General features: G+C 37.6%; 1 protein-coding gene across 1 annotated transcript in view; it reads right to left on the reverse strand.

Moving 5' to 3' along the window:
* Positions 1-23,672, reverse strand: part of PLXNC1 (plexin C1) — a 67,449-nt gene that overhangs the window by 29,581 nt on the left and 14,196 nt on the right. The window contains exons 4-12 of the mRNA XM_063309331.1: positions 23,076-23,176; positions 21,568-21,682; positions 19,630-19,786; positions 8,073-8,148; positions 6,925-7,009; positions 6,762-6,821; positions 3,717-3,853; positions 2,097-2,276; positions 940-1,027 (exon numbers count right to left, since the gene is read on the reverse strand). Of these exons, the coding sequence (XP_063165401.1) occupies positions 940-1,027; positions 2,097-2,276; positions 3,717-3,853; positions 6,762-6,821; positions 6,925-7,009; positions 8,073-8,148; positions 19,630-19,786; positions 21,568-21,682; positions 23,076-23,176 (999 nt within the window). The remainder of the gene's footprint in view (positions 1-939; positions 1,028-2,096; positions 2,277-3,716; positions 3,854-6,761; positions 6,822-6,924; positions 7,010-8,072; positions 8,149-19,629; positions 19,787-21,567; positions 21,683-23,075; positions 23,177-23,672) is intronic.

The following is a 23,672-nucleotide window of genomic DNA, read 5'->3' on the forward strand; positions in this document are numbered from 1 at the left end:
GTGTCTGAAGCCTTTGAGAGCCTGGATGGGAGAGGGCTTAGGCTCAGCACTAACAAGACTGACTGACTAGCTGTGGGCTTTAGGACTCCCAAGAGCTGGAGATTTTCCACATTGGTTCTGCATGGGGTTACACTGCCCAGGATAGAACTAGTACACAACTTGGGGGTTGTCCTAGATTCTTGGCTCCTGTTCAAAAAGCAGGTGGTAGGCAAGGCTAGGAGGGCCTTTACACAAGATCATGTGGCAATTGCATTAGTCTCTGGATTGGGAAGTCCAGCTCGAACACTCATGCCTTGATGAGCTCCCTTTTGGATTACTGCAATATGCTCTCAGAATATCACTCAGAAACTCCAACTGATCCAGAATGCAGTCACATGGATAGTTATGGTTGCACCTGAGTACACCTGCTACTGTGCAAGCTGTATTGGCTCCCAGTAGGTTTCCAGGTGCAATTCAAAGTAATGGTGTCACCTATAACACCTCTCTTGATAGAGGTCTGGGTTATGTGGCGAACCATCTGTGTCCAATTATTTCTGCCCAGCCCACAGAGTGAGCATACTCCAGGTCCCCTAACCAAATAATATCATCTGATGGGACCTACAAAGCACATCTTCTCTGTTGTTGCATCTGCCCTGCGGGAAAGCATAATCCTCCGCGTTTTGGATGGCCCTGACCCTGATGGCTTCTTTAAGGCATTAAAAGTGTGGCTTTTTCCCAGGCACTGGACAGGATATTTAGTGAACCTATTTTTCAGGGGTTGTGGATATCAATATGTGTGTTGCCTCTGGCATGATTTGTTTTGTCTTGTTTTTTGTTGAGTGAGTGGCCTAATAAATCTAAATTCTTTACACGCACTCTCAATAGGTTTGGCCACAATATTAATTTTGATCTATTTAAAGGCAGTGACACTTGGGGAAAAACAAAGTATACAATACCTACCATCACGTTTTGCGTCAAATCACCTAAAATAATAACTGCATCTGTGATATTCAGATATTTCCCATGTATAGTTATATTGCGACCTCCACTGTAGGGGGAGGGGAGGAAACCAAAACAATAAATTATAAGCTAAAAGCTGGAATTTCTTGATAAATAAAAATGAAAAAAAAATTAAATAATTCTACACATTCCTGACTTCAACTGTCCCTCCTATGGTGCTGCACAAGGCAGGTGGTTTCAAGCTGCTCACTAGCTATGGTCTTAGGTGTTGTCAACACTTGAAGTGTATAGCAGCTACAATAAAATGTAATTGAACTAATAATAAAATGCCCGCAACATATAATTATAATGTTTCTAAAAAGTGGATTTAAATATACATGTATTCAGTGCATTACAGAAAGAAGTACTAGGGAAAAGAAATATTGTATCATACAGCAGGGTTTTTTTTTTTGAAGTATACAGTACCACAAAATATCTCAGAGCATATAAGAGAAAAGAATCAAAATGCATTTCTTAGGTTACTTTCTTCCTTGGTGAGAAAAATAGCACATGGCATTCAACATACAGCAAGAGTACAAATAAAAAGGTAGGCAGGGAAAAACTTAATTTTATGAGTCAGTAATTGTGTTACCCATACCAAAAATACACAACAATTGATGTGGCACATATTAAAAACCATCATATGTTATATTTTGATTAGAAAGTTGTTTTTCATGCTGACAGATACAACAGAGACTTGAATTTGCTATGTTACTAATTAAGTCTTCTAGTAACTTGTAGAAGTTTAATAATAGTAAAAATAATTTATTTTGATCTCATTTTTCTAGTAATACATTCAAAGCAGCTGCTGGACCTAAAAATATTTCCTGTTTATGACCAAAAAAAAAAAAAAGTGGGGAGGGAGAGAGCTTTTGAGTGAGTATCTGGAGCCATATCACTGCCACAGAATATACTCACCCAGTAGCTATTTTGGTATGGTAGAGGAATAATAGCTCTGAAGCTGACCTATGTGAAGGGAAAGTTGTAAAGGGAGAGGTAGAGAGAGGTCTATGAACTCAAAGGATCTACTCATATCAATAACAATGCTGTATTTAGGTGAGAGTATTTAACTTTCATGTTCAGTTTACCATTTTATGACAGTGTATATTGGATGTTACCTCATCCATGTAATATTTGGAAGGATCTTCGAACATGATGGAAGAGAGACATAATATAGTGGAACAGAGGCTGAACACTCAAACCCATTTTCCTTTATGCATGCATTCTTGACTTCTTTGCGACTTGGTGGTAAACAGAATTTCATGTGTGTGTCATTTAACACTTTAGTAACATATCCCCTAAGGAAAAAAAAGAAAAAATATTCTTTTTTTAATGCATTTGAATTCCTTTTCCCATATGCTTCTCCCAATATGGAATCATTTCACTGCTCTTTATTAAAATCCCATTTTTAAAGTCCACTAATACTCAGCATTAGTTTGCTTAAATTCAATAATTCTGGGATACCCGAATCTCTCTCACTGAATATTCATGCTACCTCAACTTCTTTTAAAACTTTCCTCCTGTCTCCTCTTCTGCACTGTTTTCTTTCCTTCCTTTAAAGGGTTAGAGCATCCCTCCACCTCCATGGGCCTCAAGGCTGTTTCTGAGTACAGAATATCTTCTACAACTCTTGATTCTTGCTGACACTCCCATCCACTTCTTTCTCTGATTATCTGTCTTATGGAGAGTTGCTTCCTCTTTCAGCTAACACTTCCTTTGTTTGATCTGATAAAGCGTTATTCTCTCATCTATATACTGTTCACTTAGAATGAAAATATGTTAGGGCCCTTGTAAACTCCTTCAGCTATCTCAGGTTTGCTCTCTCTGTTTGTTCACTGAGGTGGCTTCCTAGAATCTTACTTCCTATCATTGCTTATTCAGCAGGAAGATGCCATCTAATCAACTATAGTGGACAATCATCAGCTCTCAATACATATTTCTTACAATCAGTAACTATTTGGGAGACTATCTTGTTACATTTCACAGCTGAACAAACAATCTCTCAGAGCATTAGCTTCTCCAGACACTTTTGTATTTTCTCTGCTTCTTTCTTTACTGGCAAATTCCTATTAGCTATCCTTGTTTACTTGCTCAGTGTACTGCTCCTTGGAAAGGGCTGCTATTCTTCCTACGGTCTCTGCTTACTCAGGAGGTATTACTCAATAAATCACCTACAGTGGGCAATCAGCAGCTCTCAGGAGGCACTCCTGGCAATCAACATTTTTTTCACCCTTCACTGTTGAATAAATAATTCCTCAGAATATACAGCTTCTCTGGTTTCTCTTGTCTCTTTCTCATGTTGAAAAAGTGGAGGAACATAGCCAAGATATAAGTTCTGAGAATGACTGTTGAAAATATGAGTAACCATCAGGAGCCTGATGCCATACATATTTAACTCTCCTTTATATTTCATTTATTCTATATGTACCACTAATTTCTGCTCTTAGCTTTATGTCTTCATATATATATTGCAGATAAACAATTACAGTCCAAATAGCAAACATAACATATTCCACAGAGAACAGCAGAAAGACACACTAATGAATTTTACTTCCTAATTACTCGTGAAGTTCAATTTGGGGAGTTAACACAGCACACAACAACAGACCAGTTCCAATTTCCAGGGTATATGAATTGGTGAATCTACATTTCTTAGGAAGGCACTACCTGACTATATAATACAGTCACCAGTGCAAACGGTTTCTAGATGAAATCAACATGATGTTATTTTGACTCACACATCTCGTTGGCAGCTACTGGTTCCAGTTATCTCCATCAAAATATTTGATTTTCTAAAATTTTCTCCTATGACTAGCACTTCATGTTTACCTAATGTTGATATCCAATTTGGTTCAATGGAAGTAATTTTCATAGGCTATTGGAAACAAATAAATCTATGGTAAGATATCCAGATAATCCTTTTAAATTAAATAAGAGAATCATGCATTTATAAATACCTTTAACATTCCTTTGTTGTTAACAGGTTTTACATGTTACTTGTATTGTAGTAGTATATAAATAATTTTCCATAATTTCAGCTGTTTTTATATAATAATTAAAGGAACAAGAAAAATAACTAAACTCAAAAGAGCTTATGATCTGATGCAGACATACAGATTGCTCTCAAATGATGATTTGCAGGAAGCCAGAGTTACTGACGCATGAATTGATACCACCCAAATCATCTTAACCATTGCTTAGCATTATACAAAGGCCAACACTAAATATATCAAGAGCTAATCAATGATTCTCTCTTAATCAGGCTTTTAAAACAATGTTTGAAAAGAAGAGGATCAGACTTCTGGTGGGGACATGGCTGACTGAACAGCTGTGTCCATGAGCTCTGCAGACAGAATGGACAGCAGCAGAGGGGTTTTTTTGGAGGGGGAGTTGGGCAGGCTTTTCCCTGAAGCCCTAGAACACTTTCACAAAGAAAGCACTCAGAATCATCCCATTTGCTCTCTGGAACAGTAACCTGCAGACTGAGAATCACAAACTGTTTGCGCCGATCGGGTAAGAGCCGCTGGGAGGCCGGGAAGTCATAATTTCCAAGCCGCACTGTAGCCTTAAAGGGACACTAGGCCAAGCCACCCCATTTCTAAATCACCTGATTTATATATTTTTTAAGTTAGGTACCCTAAGAGAGACTTTCTACAGCAAGGAGAAGAGATCTCTCTTGGTGCCTGTCGCTATTTTGGGGATTAATTTTCAAAACTCTTTTTAAGATTTGGCTTGTTTTCCCATTTGGATATTAAGGAGGACTGAGAATAAATAATTGTCTCCCTGTTATTATTTTTGTATTGAATCTGAAGGATTTAATATTTTTCTACACATTGAATCTGCTGTTTTGAATCTTCAGTTTTCTGTCTCCACTTTCCCTGGGAGCTGCTTGTTAGCATACTTTCTCTTATGTCAACAACTTTCAGAGATTTTCCATTAACTCATCAACTCTTGCTAGTCAAGTATCTAGGGGGCACCATAATCTACTGCCTGAAACATGGAGGATTTCAAGGAGACTTTCTCAGAGTTCCATTGTGAGCTTCGCTGTGAGTTTAAACAGATATTTTATGATACCTGTCAAGCTATTTTGCAAGATTTTCGGGACACTGCAGAAAATATCAGCTTTAAAATGTGTCATCTGGCTGAGGATGTTGTGGAAGAAGATGAAGATTTTAACAAAGATAGAGATGTTTCTACTGACAGTGAGATCAAAGCTTTTGTTGAAATGCTAGGTGACAATTACATTTTGGTGTTGAAGGGGTTAAAGGGACAGTCTGAGTTGCAAATTACAAATGGAGTTGTTCTTTTGATGGAATGTTATGGAAAAGAAGAGGCTTGTTCTGTGGGAGGTTTTTTGCTGAGAAGTCTGAGTTTCCAAGGGAGGCAGTCGGGCTGTTTGATTTCTGTATGAAAAATGCCTTGTGTGTAATATGGAGGTATGTAAATGTTTTGGTATATTTTGAGGTGGGATAAAGAATTAAGAATGTTTATTTGGATTGATATTAAGGCTTGTATGATTCCATTTTTCTTTAATGTTTTGGATTAAGATTTACTGCACTGCTTTTTAAGGTTTGTTTGATTTTTAAGATTTATAAGATATAATAATAATTGCTTTTTAGGTTTTAGGTTTAATAGGGTTAAGATTGTTATAGCATTATTAATTATAAAAGTAGACAATTTAAATGTTTTTATAATTTGATTTCTATTATAGTGGACAGAAATATATAGAATAGTGGTAGGAAGGAAATAATTAAACAAATGTTTTTTGGGAGGGGAAGTTGATTTGGAGGTTTATATATTTCTTTTTCTTTTAAAGAAGGGGAAGAAGCAATTGTGTTTAGTGATTTTTATAATGTGTTAATGGAATGATTTATAGAAATAATGTGATCTTGGTTTGATATAGAGTAAGGGATTAATTATGAAAATTGCTGTATATTCTTATTGTTGAAAGTCAGAAGTCACCTCTTTATGTAATCTTCAAAATTCTTTTTTCTTGTGTTTCACACTTTTAGTTTTTTTTTCTTTTTGTAGTTTCTTTGCTTTTTTGTAGTTTTTATCTTTGTTTCAAACTTAATAAAATTCTTATTAAAAAGAAAAAAAGAAAAGAAGAGGATCAATTATAATATTAATTATAGCAGATGTATCCAAAAAATGGGAAAGCAAAGCTGAACGTTTGGATTTATGAGAATGGATCTTCACTTGCAATTATAATTTTTAAAAAACAAGGTTACCTGTACACTGGTGCTATTGAATTAGGAATATGATTTAAAATACACACGTATCAAGATACATACCTATTATTTTAATTTTCTAGTAAATATAACTTTTAAAAAAGTAACTCTTTTAAATTCTTTCCACTGCTACCAAGGCCCATACAGAAGTGAGAGAATTAAAGTTTCTTTATATGCAGTTATCCCAATCCAGATTGGATCAGCGTTCTGTTACATCTGGAAAATTTGTAGTATTCTGTTACATCTAGAAAACTGGACAGCTTCAAAATATGTAATCTATGTATCAATAGTTTATTGCCCATAAAATAGCTACATCAGTCTGAAGAAAGTAAGGAGAGAACCTGCCCTTCTCTAAAAGACAGATCTATGCCAAGTGGTTAAGAGATTGAGAACTTCCAGATGATGCTGGTAACCCCCAGGTTTATTTTTCCATTAGTCATACTAACTGTGTTTCTTGGTAATTTTAACAATGCCCATCTCTGGTATAAGTCATGGCTATATCTTTTCCTTTAAGTTCTGATATAACATATCAGTTTCAAATTATTTGCTGACCTTTGATCTCAGTGAATGATTTTTTCCATTTACTGTCTTGACAGTGCCATTACAATCAATCTGAAAAATAAATCAATAAAAACAAATCCTTTTACCAAGGCCACTTAAGAAAACAAATTTCATTAAATGATTTTTAAAATTCTGTAAAATCAAAACATCTTACTTTTCTTGTACAAGTCGTAGCAGAGACAACACATTTTTTTCCTCTAGCATTCCAGGTACAGCCAGTACGATTACATTCTGAGCATCTAGTAACATATATATTTAAAACAATAGAATATATCGTGATTGGCAAAGGAGAGAGAGGACTATAGGCAAAAGTGTGAGGAGTGGCTAGTGGCTAGGTCCTATTCAGGATATTATTTACATGCCATAAATATTTGATACTGGATCTATCAGTAGCAACCTCAACTATATTTCTTTTTCATTTACAACCCATTTACATTTTATTTAAATGTAGGCTAGGGTATTTTGGTGATACATAAGATTTTAACTTACAGAATAAATAAGCATGGCTTATTTACTGTACTCCCTCTCTTTGGGCAGTGCTGAGATGATGTCATCAAAAATTCAGTGCTTGTTTGTGAATTTGCTTTGGATCTTGAATTTTTTCTGGTCATGTTTCTGGCTTCCCCTTTGGATTTGTTGCCTGATGGATGATAGTTTACTGGTCTTTATCTCTGGTTTGCTTATTGGATGAGTAATCCATCCTCCAAGGTACTGCAAAAGGACTTTTTTAAAGGCTGATTTTTTTCAGCTAGTGGAAATAGAACCTCAGCTTGCTTATCTTTGGTCCAGGGCAGATTTATAGCCCCCTAATTTGCTTCTTAGCAGCCAGCTATGCCAGTATAGAAAAATATATCAAAAAGGGTTCTTATAATGAGTTTGACTATTAGTCCATCTTTCTTGGTGTATCATAGCTATCAGTAATTCACCAGGGTTCCTGAGAAGATCCTGACCCTGGTGATCCCTGGAGATATGAGGGACTGAACCTGGATCCCTTATCCCTATCTTATGTCCCAGCTTCTTTACAAATATGAGAAAGTTATGCCCAAATAATATATATTCTGTAGGAATTGTGCTCCTGTTTCATCCCTTCCAAAAAGTCAGATTCTCATCAAGAAAGTCAAAAGAAATGGAGGAACTATTGGAAGAATTATTTTATGGCAACTGCATGTAGATGCCCTATGTAAAAAGTGGCAGAACTAACAGAAATTCAAGAAGAAATTATAAGTTTGAAATCAGTTTGAGGACTCTATAAAGCAGAATATTATAAATCCATACAAAACAAATTTAGTAAATGCATCTTACGTTTTTTGAGAGGAACAGTGGTTAAACTCAAGTATTTCTGATAAATGCCAAGTTCCTGAGATGAATGTCACTTGAACTGAAAAAAATTAGAAGAAAACACTTCTATATTTTAGGTGCAAACTTACATATAATGAATCACTTAAAAACTGATTTAAATCTAGAACTATAGGTTTAATCTATACTGTGGTTGCTTTTGTATTCTATATTATTTACAGCCTACTTGTCAACCAGGACTGGATTCCTGAATGTCTTACAAGAGGTGAAATGCATTACCAGAGAAATATGTAATGGCCCCAAAACAAACCTCTAAATAGATCTTACCTCATACTGTTTAGTACAGGATTTCTCAGCCAGGGTTCCGTGGAACTCTAAGGTGCCACAAGAGGTCACTAGGGGTTCCCTGGGAGATCAGGATTTATTTAAAAGCTTATTTCAAATTTGGGCAACTTCACATTAAAGAGGTAAGTTTCATTTTTTTATTTTTAGTTTAAGAACACTGTTAATGCATATATACAGCAGTACACATGAAACGAATATAATAATTTTGTGACTTCTGGCCCATATTTTAGCCTGAATGTGCAGGGGTTCCTGAAGCCTGAAAAAAATATTTCAAGTGTTCCTCCAGGGTCAAAAATTTGAGAAAGGCAGTTTAGTATGTCACACAGAACTCAATAAGATGTTTTATATTTCTTGAATATTATAGTCAGACTTCCTTGTACAGAACCTCAAGTTATGATACAGTTATACTGGGTACAGATCTCACCCACTTCTGCATGCATCATCATTGCAATACTGTTGATGTAATCTCTTTAAACAGCCTTTAAATGTAACCACAGAGTCACAGATGCCATCTACTAGAACTCTAAATGCCCATCAGTATGTATAATTACTATAATTAGTAGAAGAAATAGATAATATACAGCTCCTAATTCTCTAGCTTCAGCAAAGGATCGTTACCTTGTCGTGGTGCTGGAGCTTGAGCACCTCAATGATGCCATGAGCTAAACCGTGAAGGGCCACCCAAGACGGGAAGGTCATGACAGAGAGGTCAGACTAAATGCGATCCCTGGGGAAGGTAATGGCAACCCACCCCAGTATTCTTGCCGTGAAAACTAAATGGATCAGTACAACCAGAGATATGTCGGTATACCATCGGAAGATGAGACCCCCAGGTCGGAAGATGGTCAAAATGCTACTGGGGAGGAACAGAGGATGAGCTCAACTAGCCCCAGACGTGATGACGCAGCTAGCTCAAAGCCGAAAGGACGGCTAGCGGCCGACGGTGCTGGTGGTGAACGGCGAATCCGATGTTCTAAGGATCAACACACCATTGGAACCTGGAATGTAAGATCTATGAGCCAGGGCAAATTGGATGTGGTTATTGGTGAGATGTCAAGATTAAAGATAGACATCCTGGGCGTCAGTGAACTGAAATGGACTGGGATGGGCCACTTCACATCAAATGACCACCAGATCTACTACTGTGGACAAGAGGACCACAGAAGAAATGGAGTAGCCTTCATAATTAATAGTAAAGTGGCTAAAGCAGTGCTTGGATACAACCCAAAAAACGACAGAATGATCTCAATTCGAATTCAGGGCAAGCCATCTAACATCACAGTGATCCAAATATACGCCCCAACCACAAATGCTGAAGAAGCTGAAGTAGAGCAGTTCTATGAGGATCTGCAGCACCTACTGGACAACACGCCTAAAAGAGATGTTATTTTCATCACGGGAGACTGGAATGCTAAGGTGGGCAGTCAAATGACACCTCGAATTACAGGTAAGTATGGCCTGGGAGAACAAAATGAAGCAGGACATAGGCTGATAGAATTTTGCCAAGACAATTCGCTCTGCATAACAAACACTCTCTTCCAACAACCTAAGAGACGGCTTTATACATGGACTTCACCAGATGGACAACACCGAAATCAGATTGACTACATCCTTTGCAGCCAAAGGTGGCAGACATCTGTACAGTCGGTAAAAACAAGGCCTGGAGCTGACTGTAGTTCAGATCACGAACTTCTTCTTGCACAATTTAGGATCAGACTCAAGAGATTACGGAAGACCCACAGATCAGCTAGATATGAGCTCACTAATATTCCTAAGGAATATGCAGTGGAGGTGAGGAATCGATTTAAGGGACTGGACTTAGTAGATAGGGTCCCGGAAGAACTCTGGACAGAAGTTGGCAGCATTGTTCAGGAGGCAGCAACAAAATACATCCCAAAGAAAGAGAAAACCAAGAAGGCAAAATGGCTGTCTGCTGAGACACTAGAAGTAGCCCAAGAAAGAAGGAAAGCAAAAGGCAACAGTGATAGGGGGAGATATGCCCAATTAAATGCAAAATTCCAGAGGTTAGCCAGAAGAGATAAGGAATTATTTTTAAACAAGCAATGCGCGGAAGTGGAAGATGACAATAGAATAGGAAGGACAAGAGACCTCTTCCAGAAAATTAGAAACATTGGAGGTAAATTCCAGGCCAAAATGGGTATGATCAAAAACAAAGATGGCAAGGACCTAACAGAAGAAGAAGAGATCAAGAAAAGGTGGCAAGAATATACAGAAGACCTGTATAGGAAGGATAACAATATCGGGGATAGCTTTGACGGTGTGGTCAGTGAGCTAGAGCCAGACATCCTGAAGAGTGAGGTTGAGTGGGCCTTAAGAAGCATTGCTAATAACAAGGCAGCAGGAGACGACGGCATCCCAGCTGAACTGTTCAAAATCTTGCAAGATGATGCTGTCAAGGTAATGCATGCTATATGCCAGCAAATTTGGAAAACACAAGAATGGCCATCAGATTGGAAAAAATCAACTTATATTCCCATACCAAAAAAGGGAAACACTAAAGAATGTTCAAACTATCGAACAGTGGCACTCATTTCACATGCCAGTAAGGTAATGCTCAAGATCCTGCAAGGTAGACTTCAGCAATTCATGGAGCGAGAATTGCCAGATGTACAAGCTGGGTTTAGAAAAGGCAGAGGAACTAGAGACCAAATTGCCAATATCCGCTGGATAATGGAAAAAGCCAGGGAGTTTCAGAAAAACATCTATTTCTGTTTTATTGACTATTCTAAAGCCTTTGACTGTGTGGACCATAACAAATTGTGGCAAGTTCTTAGCGGTATGGGGATACCAAGTCATCTTGTCTGCCTCCTGAAGAATCTGTATAACGACCAAGTAGCAACAGTAAGAACAGACCACGGAACAACGGACTGGTTTAAGATTGGGAAAGGAGTACGGCAGGGCTGTATACTCTCACCCTACCTATTCAACTTGTACGCAGAACACATCATGCGATGTGCTGGGCTTGAGGAATCCAAGGCTGGAGTTAAAATCTCTGGAAGAAACATTAACAATCTCAGATATGCAGATGATACCACTTTGATGGCTGAAAGCGAAGAGGAACTGAGGAGCCTTATGATGAAGGTGAAAGAAGAAAGTGCAAAAGCTGGCTTGCAGCTAAACCTCAAAAAAACCAAGATTATGGCAACCAGCTTGATTGATAACTGGCAAATAGAAGGAGAAAATGTAGAAGCAGTGAAAGACTTTGTATTCCTAGGTGCAAAGATTACTGCAGATGCTGACTGCAGTCAGGAAATCAGAAGACGCTTAATCCTTGGGAGAAGAGCAATGACAAATCTCGATAAAATAGTTAAGAGCAGAGACATCACACTGACAACAAAGGCCCGCATAGTTAAAGCAATGGTGTTCCCTGTAGTAACATACGGCTGTGAGAGCTGGACCATAAGGAAGGCTGAGCGAAGGAAGATCGATGCTTTTGAACTGTGGTGTTGGAGGAAAATTCTGAGAGTGCCTTGGACTGCAAGAAGATCCAACCAGTCCATCCTCCAGGAAATAAAGCCAGACTGCTCACTTGAGGGAATGATATTAAAGGCAAAACTGAAATACTTTGGCCACATAATGAGAAGACAGGACACCCTGGAGAAGATGCTGATGCTAGGGAGAGTGGAAGGCAAAAGGAAGAGGGGCCGACCAAGGGCAAGATGGATGGATGATATTCTAGAGGTGACGGACTCGTCCCTGGGGGAGCTGGGGGTGTTGACGACCGACAGGGAGCTCTGGCGTGGGCTGGTCCATGAAGTCACGAAGAGTCGGAAGCGACTAAACGAATAAACAACAACAATTCTCTAGGGTGTCAGGGTCTTTCTAAACATCTGCTGCTTCATGACTTAAAAAAAAAGCAATGCTTTAAAAATAAAATAGTAGTTTCTTTATAGCCTATACTATTTCAAGGACAGAATTAGAGTTTGGCTATCTAAGGGACTACAAACCTGCTTCTATGAGCAAAGTTCTTTTAAGGGTACTTTCTTCTAGTGAGTGGGGAGAAATCCTATCCCAAGAGGTTTAGACATGAAAGAGTTAAAAGAAACTTTATTATAAGACATGAAAGAGTTACAGGAAAACTGAAATTTAAACTATTAATCAAATATCACTTGTCCATCTACTGTAGATCAGTGTTTCTCAACCTTGGCAGCTTGAAGATGTGTGGACTTCAACTCCCAGCCAGTGGGTCCACACATCTTCAAGCTGCCCAGGTTGAGAAACACTGATCTAGATAATGAGCAGACACCATCAGGACCTGGAAAATCAAGCCCTGAAGAACTAAATTCCCCTATCAGGGGGCTTTTTAAAAGAAGGTAGCAGAACTCCATTTTGTCTTTTGTTCCAGTTGGAACTCTTTCCCAGGGCTGACTGAATGCCACTTAAGAGCCAAACTCCAATCCATTGAGATCTGAATTGACATTCAAGGGATTATATAGTACAGCTAGCTAGCTAGCTACCAGTGAAGCTCTATGTGGTATAAATTTACTTTTATTTCACAGACTAAACTGTGTTGTTGGGATTTTGTTCTATCTGTTCTTTTCTCTGTGTGTGTGTGGGGGGGGGGGGAGGGAGAGCGTTGAGAGAACTTGGTTGAGAAAAATCTGTTTAATTCTATTTTCCCCCTTTCCCCCTTTGTTTTCTTTCAACTTCACTTTAGTTCCTTAACCTCAATATACTTAATAAAGGATCTGCATTTCTTATGAATCAGAACTATCATCTTGACAAGTAATTTCTAGCACATTCCAGCTGTTCAGAGAAGGCAAGAGGTTTGCCATTTTCTGAATGTGAAGTGAAATTAGTTAGAGGATTTTTTTCCCCTTGAAATAAGACAGATAGTGGCAGCATCCCCAAGAGAGTTTTGGGAGGGTGCAGGTGGACTATGGGTGGAAAATCTAAAAGAACTCTTTGTGGGAGCCAGGAGTCACATCTACCACATCTCTATGCACACCCACCCCATTATACCTAGAAATGAGCACAGGAATTTTTTCCTGTGTTATCCAATATTGGATGACCTGTCAGAAGTAGTGCTCTCACAGGTAATGAACTTGTTTTAAGAAAGAGCTCTAAGATGCATATTGTAGCTGGATAATTTAAACAGTTTAATTGTATTTACTACTATGATAGCTTTAATTGCTATACACTCTTTGACTGGTTTTCATAAAAAAGGTGTTATAGGCATTTTATAAACGCAACGTATATTAATTTCCTCGCTTGGATCCATCATTATTATTTGAAGCCCAGCTGCCCTCTGCATGTAGACATGCCTATTACCAGCTAAGGCAAGTAAATGAGATGCACCCATTCATAGCCATCAAGAGGTAGCTTGCTGTGGTGATAACTCACTGGTAACCTCAAGATTCAGGTTATGTAATGGGCTTTATCTGTGGCTGTCCTTGGAATGCAGCAGAAGCTACAGCTGACGTGGAATGAGCAACCACTTTTCATTCCAGATATGTTACACCTCTGCTACAAAAATCTGCACTGGCAGTTAAACTGCTGTTGATCCAGACTCAAGGTATTAGTACTACATACAAAGTCCAAAACAGCTAAGAACTAGGTTTCCTGAAACAATGTCTTCTATTACCTCTGTCTCCCCAAACCCTACCATCGATCCTATATTTGCTCAATCTTGCAGATTGCTTCAGGGAAGCAAGAGAGCTGAATTATTAGCTGAAGATTATGAAATAATCTCCCCTGAGTATGCCAGGCCCCCAACTGATAAGTTTTAGGTAATTTTTAAAAAACAAATTTATGGTGGCTTTTCCCAGCCCTTGGAGTTTCTCTAAACATTTGATTGGGGGGGGGCTTTTTTTCAATTATGTTTTTAACTGTTTTTACTCTAAAATGCTTTAAGAATTTGAAAAACGATTTTATTCTTTCTAATAAGTAGCAGACTTATATGTATATAAGTTGATATTCAAGATATCTCCTTCTAGAAGAAGTAAACTGCAAATGGACTTACAGAGCAACTAATTATATATTTATCATTATGTTGATCTGCACATTCTTCTACATCTGCTATACACACTGATGATAACGGATTTGTATTCAGTCTTCTACAGCAACTTCCTTTACTAACAAGATTAGATTCATATTCATTAAAATTGCTAAAGATAAAATAACTTATCTACTTGTGCCACCACAAGATTAGGCTGGATTCAGCAGATCAGATTTTGTTCTTGCAGAATGCAAGTTAAAGCAACTTCCTTAATCTTGCATCCACAAGGCAGGGTTATGTCAAGGCAAAAAGAATCTCTAGTTTCTTTCACTTTAACCAAGCACATCTTCCTCCACTCCATGCAGTACCCACTCAACCACATCACTCTGTAACAGTGGTTCAAAATTTGTCTGCCAAAGAGGTCCTCTTTTTTTTAAGCAAAGTTGTTGAAATTCAGTACATATAATATTTCTAGAGGAGTGTGTATAAAGAATAAAAACCTGACAATGCCATAATCATTAGTATAATTTCTCCAGGTATCCAAGGCCCCAACCTGTCATCCTCCAAATACGTTGGAATAGCATGCAACTTCTAGGAAATTCTAGAAAATACAGCCTCACTTCTAATATACTGGGACTGCTAATAAACCTTTTCCAGAGAAGAAGAGTCTCCTGAGTTTGATCTCTATGATGTTACCACTTCTTATTCTTAAGTTACCATTCTGCTCATCTAAGCAGAATGATGGCTGTTCTTGGTTGAGCCACAGATATATGTTATCAGGTCATCCTTTCCAACATGATTTTCTGCTTTCACACAAGTTCCTAAGAAAGTCAGTGTTCTACCTCCACCACTACCCAAATGAGGAGTCACAAATCTAAATTACTCCCATGATTTAACAGCTTAGGAAGACTAATAAAATGTTTTTGCTTGTGTTGCAAAAGGCTACAAAAATCTGGTTATTGCCATTTACAGACTTTTATCAATTTATAAAATACATGGAATCAGAAGACTTTCAACATTATTGGATATAATACTAATATGCAACCAAGCAAACCCAATGAAAATATATTGTGATGGATAAGTTCTATATGACAGGTACCAAGTTACTTTTCAAAGGCTTAGAAATGGAAGTAGATGGAAGAGGTGACCAGGTATGTCATATGTCATATTTCGTATGATTGAAAGGTATGACCAACGGTGTTGGAACTGTTTTTGATACAACTCTTGTTTAGGTGCTCCGCTCCCTTCTCCTTTCTGGTGTTGTGAGAGACTGGAAGTTTTTGTTCCACTTTCACTTAAACGAGATTTATTTTTATGTCCAGGTCTTAGGGCGCAAGTTCTTATAACAATACTTCAGGAAAGCAGGCTGGGATTGTGGAAAGTTTGTGCCTCTTAATCACCATTTGGATGTGGTACAATATTAAACTGCATTTAACTTTAAAAAATACATGATAGCTGCTGATCTCCTCTCACTGAAGGAAGAAAGCTGAAATGTGTTTACATAATTCTAAATCATTATTTGGCATTATGTTTGAGTCTATTGTTCATGCAAACTTTAGTTAATTGTTACACTGACATTACTACCTTTCTGTTTAGGATTTTATTTTAATTATTTTTTTCTGAAACAAAATGTCTTCAGCCTTAGAATATAGTGGTATAGCCTGATTCAACCTTATATTCATATTTGATACTTACTTCCTTTCTCATAACCTCTTTGAAAAAGGAAGTCAAAATGAGGAAAAAGATGCACAGGAAATCAGTGATCATGTATTTCCCAATATGTTTACCAGTCACCATTAATGCAGTGTTGGTATCTGGCTGATGTCACAGAAGAGTACTGAAAAAAAGAATTATGCAATCATTTTTGCCCATAAATTTTCAATGCAAATATAGGCTTATACTCCCCAATTTTATGAAACTTTCAGGAAAACTTTAGGAATTAGGAACTCTTGAGTTCACCTACAAACATTTCTTTCTGTCCTGAAAGATATAAAAATGGTGAAGAAAATCTGGGGGAATTTTCATTGTTATACAGCTTACCTAAAGATCTTAAAATTCAATATATATATATATATATATATAAATATCTAACAATAACACTATTGCACTGCAATGCAAAAAAAGCATTATAGCCGAAATTATTTATTAATTGATATGAATGTACTCATAATTGCACTGATCTTAGAAGGCAGTTACAAAATACATGTGCACTTTTTGCTTCAATAAAAATACAGACAGGAAAGCAAGTGATTGAAAAATATTACTATGCCATGGCTGAACATTGGATATGTTTCATAAAGAAATGTGTATTATTTTCTTCAGCTAGAAAGCTCTTATAAATAATGCATACGCAAAACTATAATTATAGCAATGAATAATACAAAACAGCTCAGCAATAAAATAGCCATACAAATGGATTGCAGAAGACCTTCCACAGCATATGAGGAAGTTGATTTGCTTGTAGATTGCCAACTTTGTTTTTTGGAATAGTTGCTCAACAGTTAAGGCAGAAGTTACAACAGATAACCTTTCCCCTCACTGTACCTCTTCCTCATGATTCTGTTGAAGCACTATCCACCAGCTTTTCAGTTAGCAGAAAACTATGTGTGGCTTTGCTGAACCTGCTGCAGATCCGATGCTGGGAAATGGTTACTGCTATGTGCAGGGCATATTAAGGAAAGGGACTGGTAGGTTCCCCCAGAATTATTTCCTTCCCTTCCCACAAAATGTCACCAGCTGACTGAAGAGGGTCCATCACTGTCCTTAACATGGGATGGGGATGAGAGGTGAGTTTCAATAGATGTTTAGACTGGGCCATCAAAACTTGCTCCAGGCTTTGCGTGGGTGGGTCCAAAAACAACCCAACTAACTGCTGACAGGCGTTATTTGGGGCTGCCTGGTGAAGTGGGAGGAAACTCTGCTGCACAGTCAATCTCCTGCCACACCTGTTACTTCTTTCAGTTGGCTCACCCCCTCTACTTTTCTCAGACTGGAGAGCAGATGGGGAATTTCCTTCCTGCTGCACAGCTACCCCCCACCCCATCAGCTGCTAAGTCAGCCTCTTTTTAAGCACAAGTAGAGACCTGCACTAAAAGTAGCCATGATAATACGGGCACGGGGAAAGACTTACACAGTACAATGGGAGACTCCCTCTCACTAAACTACAGTACTATACTGTATGCAATCTCCCGGCATGCCTGTCAGTCTGCTTGAAGCATGAGTTTAGTGGTCTTCTGAAACAGTGCTAATCCTGTGTTTAAAAGTAGCCTGGTTAAGAGGAGACAAGCATTATAGGGAGGCTTCATGGTGCAGATGGGTGTCCCTCCCTTTGGGCTGCGCAGACTGTAAGTTCCTTTTAATTGGCTAACTCAAAACATGGATCAGCTCAGATATCTGCAGGTAGAAGGGCAGAGGCTGGACTGAAAGATCTGAACTCTTTCAGTCCCACCGCCCCAATCAGAATGGCCCTGGGGGACAGTGCCCAGAGACCAGAGGTGAGTGGCAGAGCCCACATCAGCCTAAAATATCTTCACATCTCTAAAGTGGCCAAGAGAAATCAGGCCAATCCCATTCTCTTGGGATCACTTTAACATACTTCTGACAGAATGATTGGTGAAGCTTGTCACTTTTTATCCACTGCAACGAATATATTGGGGCAAGAGGAAAAACCTATTTTAAAACCAGAACAGTTAAAGATAATTTAAGGCTGCCTCAGATGATATCAAGGGATTAAGCCTGTATCAGACAATGGTAATGTTGCCAGGGATGTTTATGCTGTGGTTAGATGCAAGTGAGGAAAGGCCCAATGTCATCAAGTGGTTCAAGTAACGATTTTCTGTCTTTCAGGAAACACTTAAGGAAAAGCAGCTCTGCCAGAAATACATGTTTATAGTCTAAATCGTGTGCTGTATTAGCTGACATACAATTTAAATTCTAATGGACTGTCTTTTTAAAGAAGGGCAAATGGATGATACAGGCTGCAAGAGATAAGCTGGTGGACAACCCATGAAAGTTCAGCCATTATTCCTAATTAAAAGGTCAGGCTGGGTGGAAAGGGCCATATACCACAATGGCAAAGGTCAGAATGCTAGATCTGGAATTAACCCAAAAAGATCACAGTTGCCAACCAGGATTATGATGCAATTTATTTTAATCATCTCTGTAGTATGATCTAGGACTGATCTGTACGGCTTGCCCCCATGAGAATATGAGCCACTGAACATCTCCTGAGGCAGGAAAACATGTTGATATCTACTCATCTGCTCTAGCCATCCAGGAAGGCAACTGCCAGTTCTTTTTTCCTATTATGCATACAAAATAATGTTTTTTAAATTTATGTTAGCACTAGTGGTGCTGTCTATGCTATCTTCTGTACTTCATTTCATTGTAGGCCACCCCCTGTACTCCAATTGGCTGCGGTGCCATGTGGCAGGAATGCCCCCTCCCATCCCATCTGGTTACTGCCCTCCATGGCCATATATATATTTCTTTATTTTACATGTTCACCATAGATAAATGAAAGGCTGGACTTTCTTTTTTTAAGTTCCCTGATGGAACAGTAGAGCAGTAAAATGGTGGGTCTTTTTTCCTTTCTCTCTTTTTCAAACTAGGTAAAATTGACAGGATGTTACACTTTCCCCTTCTAGTCCAAGTAAAAATGGTAAATTGGTCTTTCCTTCTGTCCTTCAACTATGAGAGGCTCATACAAAAGGTCTGTTACTGGAAACAAATGTCCTCGAAGCCCCTCCCATGTGATTGGTGCTTGCTTTCCTGACATGCATAGGAGGGGTAAAAAAGTAGTGGAACCCACCAAACGTGGCAAACATGGTAAGGCCAACACCACGGCCAAAGTGGAAAAAAGTGCTGAAATCTGGAAAGGACTTTCTTAACTTGGCTTCATTTCCATGGTTTACCTATGGAAGTCAGTTAAACAGCTTAAGGGTGGAGTGTGGAAAAGCCCTTAGCCTGAAATTTCGTTTTTACACAGGTTTTTCACACACTGACCAAAGGAACATTTTTAATAACATAACTGAATTCATTGTTACGTTAAGTAGTGTTTTATGATATAGTTGATTCTAAAGGCAAGTATGTTATGGTGAAAATACAAAGCAAATATTAACTAATATTGTAATACAAACTCCCTTTGCACTGAGTTCACTCTGTGAGTAGAGGCTTTGAATTTTTATGTATAACTAAAAGGAAAGATATTGTAAGATATGGAAATATCAGCTTACAAAGCTGAAATATAAAGAAACCCACCGTTTTCTCTTAGATCTTCAATATTCAAGTCACAGGAACAATTCATATGGCGTTGATTCACATCACAAAGAATTTTACTGGTCCTTGCATTTAACATCTTGCAATGCGAAGGTTCTTCAGGAAGACCAAAAGAATTTACATCCACTCTCACACGAACCTAAAAGAATAAGAACACTGAAAATAAATTTATTCAATGCTAGATATAAAATTGCCAAGTTTTATCCTGACAGTGCGCAAGGGAGTAGAAACCCACCCAGAGTCCCTCTTTTGGGGGAGATGAGAGGTAATAAAATCTGAATAATTAAATAATAAAAACCTGCTGAAATCTGTATAACCCCACTGATTAAATCCAAACAATCAGCTAGGAAACTAGGATTTATCCAGGTTTCCTTCCTTCTGTTCCCAGTCTCAATAATGATTTAGCATTATACAGTACATGTAGTGACACATGGCTCGTTTTGTTTAAACTGTAGCAACAACTGTTTGAAAATTACTTCAAACTATGTTTTCAATCCCTACTTTATAAGAGTTCCTGATTCATGGTAACATGAATTTATACCAATGTACAAACAGTACTAAACCCTTCCTGATAATAGTGAAGGGATGGATGCTGATTAGAAGTAGGAGGAAACAACATAGATGCATAGACCTCCCTTGGATCAAGGAGCCAAATAATATGGAATAATTCAGTTGTAACTTCAAAGAAGATCCAAACTTACTTTTTGTTCCATAAAGTTAGTCTAGCTTCTCTTCACTTTTGCAAGTATAACACCACACTCACTTATTTAAGAAATGAATACATTTGTTTTTATTAAAACTCACACTTTCATTGTTAAGTGACATGTTCTGAGACTATTCATTTACTGATTGCTTATAGTGCCACTTGTAAAGATCATTTGATAATAGTAACCAGCATTGGTTACTATTTAAACTAATTGGCTTTCTAAGTGCTGACTTATCATAGAGTTAAGGATCTTACAGTGTGTTCCTTTAGATGATGATATATATTATTTGGAATAAGCACAGTCTTATTGGGGAAAATACATACATGAAGAAAAATAAAATAATAAAATGAGCATCTATAACAAATGCATATATCCAACATTTATTCATTGGCTATAATTTTAAAATAATAAAATGTACTCCACTGAGCACTATTAACTTGTGTTGCATTTATATGTGTTCCAGTAGAAGCACTGGTGTCAGGACTGTTTGCTCCTGTCCTTCAATCATCTGTACAGTTATTTCATTAATACAGTCACAACCCAAAGTTCAGCCCTATGATGATCATGGATCTGGAGGTCACCAAGTTAGGGCAGACTAGTTATCTATTTAGTATATCCTTTCAGTACAGAGGAATGTTTAGAAATTTGAAAGTCATAAAATGCAAATAGTATTGCTATAATAAGTACAACTGGTAGGAAACTTCTCTGGCATGAGCTAGTTTCTACAGAGCAAGGATGTACTGTGCTCCAACAGCAGCTAAAATATCAACTGAGTATACAATTCTGTATCATTATTTTTATTTAATTGTGTTTAATTTACTGGGTTGGATCCAAAGCTAAAGTAGACCACTGAAATCATGGGATTTAGTCACAAAAACATGTGTCCTTGTAAGTTCATTGAATTTATTACAAGCATGACTGATCCAATATTCTATTTTTAGTGGCACAATGAGAGATACTACTCATGGAGAGGAGATTATAACAATTACTAAGGACTGCTGAGGTTACAATTGTACAGCCCTGCAACAGGTTTCATTGGTAAACAGCTATGAGTAAAAAAGCTATTGGTAAAAAGAAATGGGCAATATTTTTAGTCAAGTGACCAGAACACTGCAATAACTCAATACTGTCATGGCCTCAGAATCACCATTGCTAACCATTTTATTACTATTACTGACTTTAATCTATAAATAATGAATTATGAATAACATACCTCATCTCTGTTGAGTTGAGAAGTGTAGATTTTCAGGCACTTATCCGTGCCATATGAAATATTTGCCCAGTTCAGTGAGTTATTAGGAAATGAACATTCTCCTTTTAAAATGCAGCTGAAGGAAACGCAAATATATAGTATTGGTGGTAGAAAGACCAAAACATGTTTTGATTCTGTATAGCAATTCACATTAACTGTGTTTCAACAGCCGTTTCTGTATATCTCCTCAGCTCACAACAGGCTGAGAGGGAGTGTTTCACGAAGAATCTGGCTTGGGGCAACTATGCCATTTCTGTTCAGCTACTTAAAGAAAACAACAGTTGCTCTGCTGTTTCTGCAAGCAATGCATTTCTGAGAAACAAATCGGCCTAATCAGATTATCATGCTCAACTATATTTGCTTGTGGTGCGGTTTTGTTTTTTATGGTTCTAAAATCATTTTACAAAACAGCCAAAGCCAGGAATCAATGTAATGGATCGAAGGTCAGATCTGGAAAAGCCTAAATTTGAAGTTTTGGAAGCCTGGAATTAAGAACATATAGAGATTCAACTAGTCTGGATTAAAATCCATTCATCTTTATCTAATTTTCAGAAGCATAACAACAGCTCTCAGAACATCCAATAGCTAGTAGGGAATTCAGGAACTTGTAATCCCAATATTCTTGGAAATCACCAGTATTGTCTTTTTAAAGCTGGCATGCAAGCTGCTTCTGGGAGATTTATATGCAGAGCATTAATTATTTTGCTTCATTCTTTAAAAAAAAACGAATTTTAAAAAAGAGTCAGTTTGGTCTAGTGGTTAAGGTGCTGGGCTAGAAACCAGGAGACTGGGAGTTCTAGTCCCGCCTTAGGCCTGAAAGCCGGCTGGGTGACCCTGGGCCAGTCACTCTCTCTCTCAGCCCAACTCACCTCACAGGGTTGCTGCTGTTGTGGGGAAAAGAGGAGGAGGAAGGAGTATTAGGTACGTTCACTGCCTTGAGTTATTTATAAAAATATTAAAGGCGGGATTTAAAAAAATCTTTTAAAAAAAAGATTTATACCCCATTCGCCTGGAGAAAACAAAGAAACCTTAAATAAAACTTATGGGTTTTTTTATAATTCAGGCACTTAAAGATCTCTACTTGCTTTGTTTGAACACCATTATGGAATCAGATGCTCCTTGGAACAAAGAGGTTCCATTTTTTTCTGAATACAGAGGTTCCAAAGATATACATGTGCTCCATAGATTGGTCTAACTGAAAAGAAAACCAACATGGCAATAAATACTGAAATGTATTTGCTGAACAAATTCATTTATAATTTTTAGGGGTCACAGAATTGCAAAGTCTGAGAATCCTTGCCTCAGTGAAAATCCCTATGAACCACAGAAATAAAATGACCTAATATGACCTAATTTTGATCAGACATTCAGAATGTCCACAAAATATTTATGGTAAATAAACATTTACCATATAAATAAATAAATAAACAAACAAACAAACATTTATTTATGAATACAAAAATAAATACCTTTTCTTTGTATAACACCATCCACAGTGTGGGTCCATTGCAGATAAACAGTCTCCACAGGAAATATACTTGCTGCAGTTTGCAACCTGTATTCTCCTGATCTAAAAAATTTTAAAAAGTGCTTTTTGCAAATTCCTTATCAGCCAGTCCAAACAGATCAAATAATATTTTTATGAGAGATACACAAAAAAGAATAACTATTTTTAAAATAAAGTTATAATTTTTAAAAATAGGGAAGTATTCATTCAAATATGTTTTATCAGAAGCTATAATAAGCTATAACCAAAAGCTATAATAAGATTATATTTATATTTATATATATATATATATATATATATATATATATATATATATATATATATTAGAGTCTTGTGTGGCACAGAGTGGTAGGCAGCAGTATTGCAACTGAAAACTCTCCCCACGACCTTAGTTCGATCCCAGCGGAAGCTGGATTCTCAGGTAGCCGGCTCGGGTCGACTCAGCCTTCCATCCTTCCGAGGTCGGTAAAATAAGTATCCAGCTTGCTGGGGAAGGTGATGACTGGGGAAGGCAATGGCAAACCACCCCTCTATAGTCTCCAAAGGGTCAGACATGACT

This window comes from Candoia aspera, chromosome 7 (assembly GCF_035149785.1).
Source record: "Candoia aspera isolate rCanAsp1 chromosome 7, rCanAsp1.hap2, whole genome shotgun sequence".
Lineage (NCBI taxonomy): Eukaryota > Metazoa > Chordata > Lepidosauria > Squamata > Boidae > Candoia > Candoia aspera.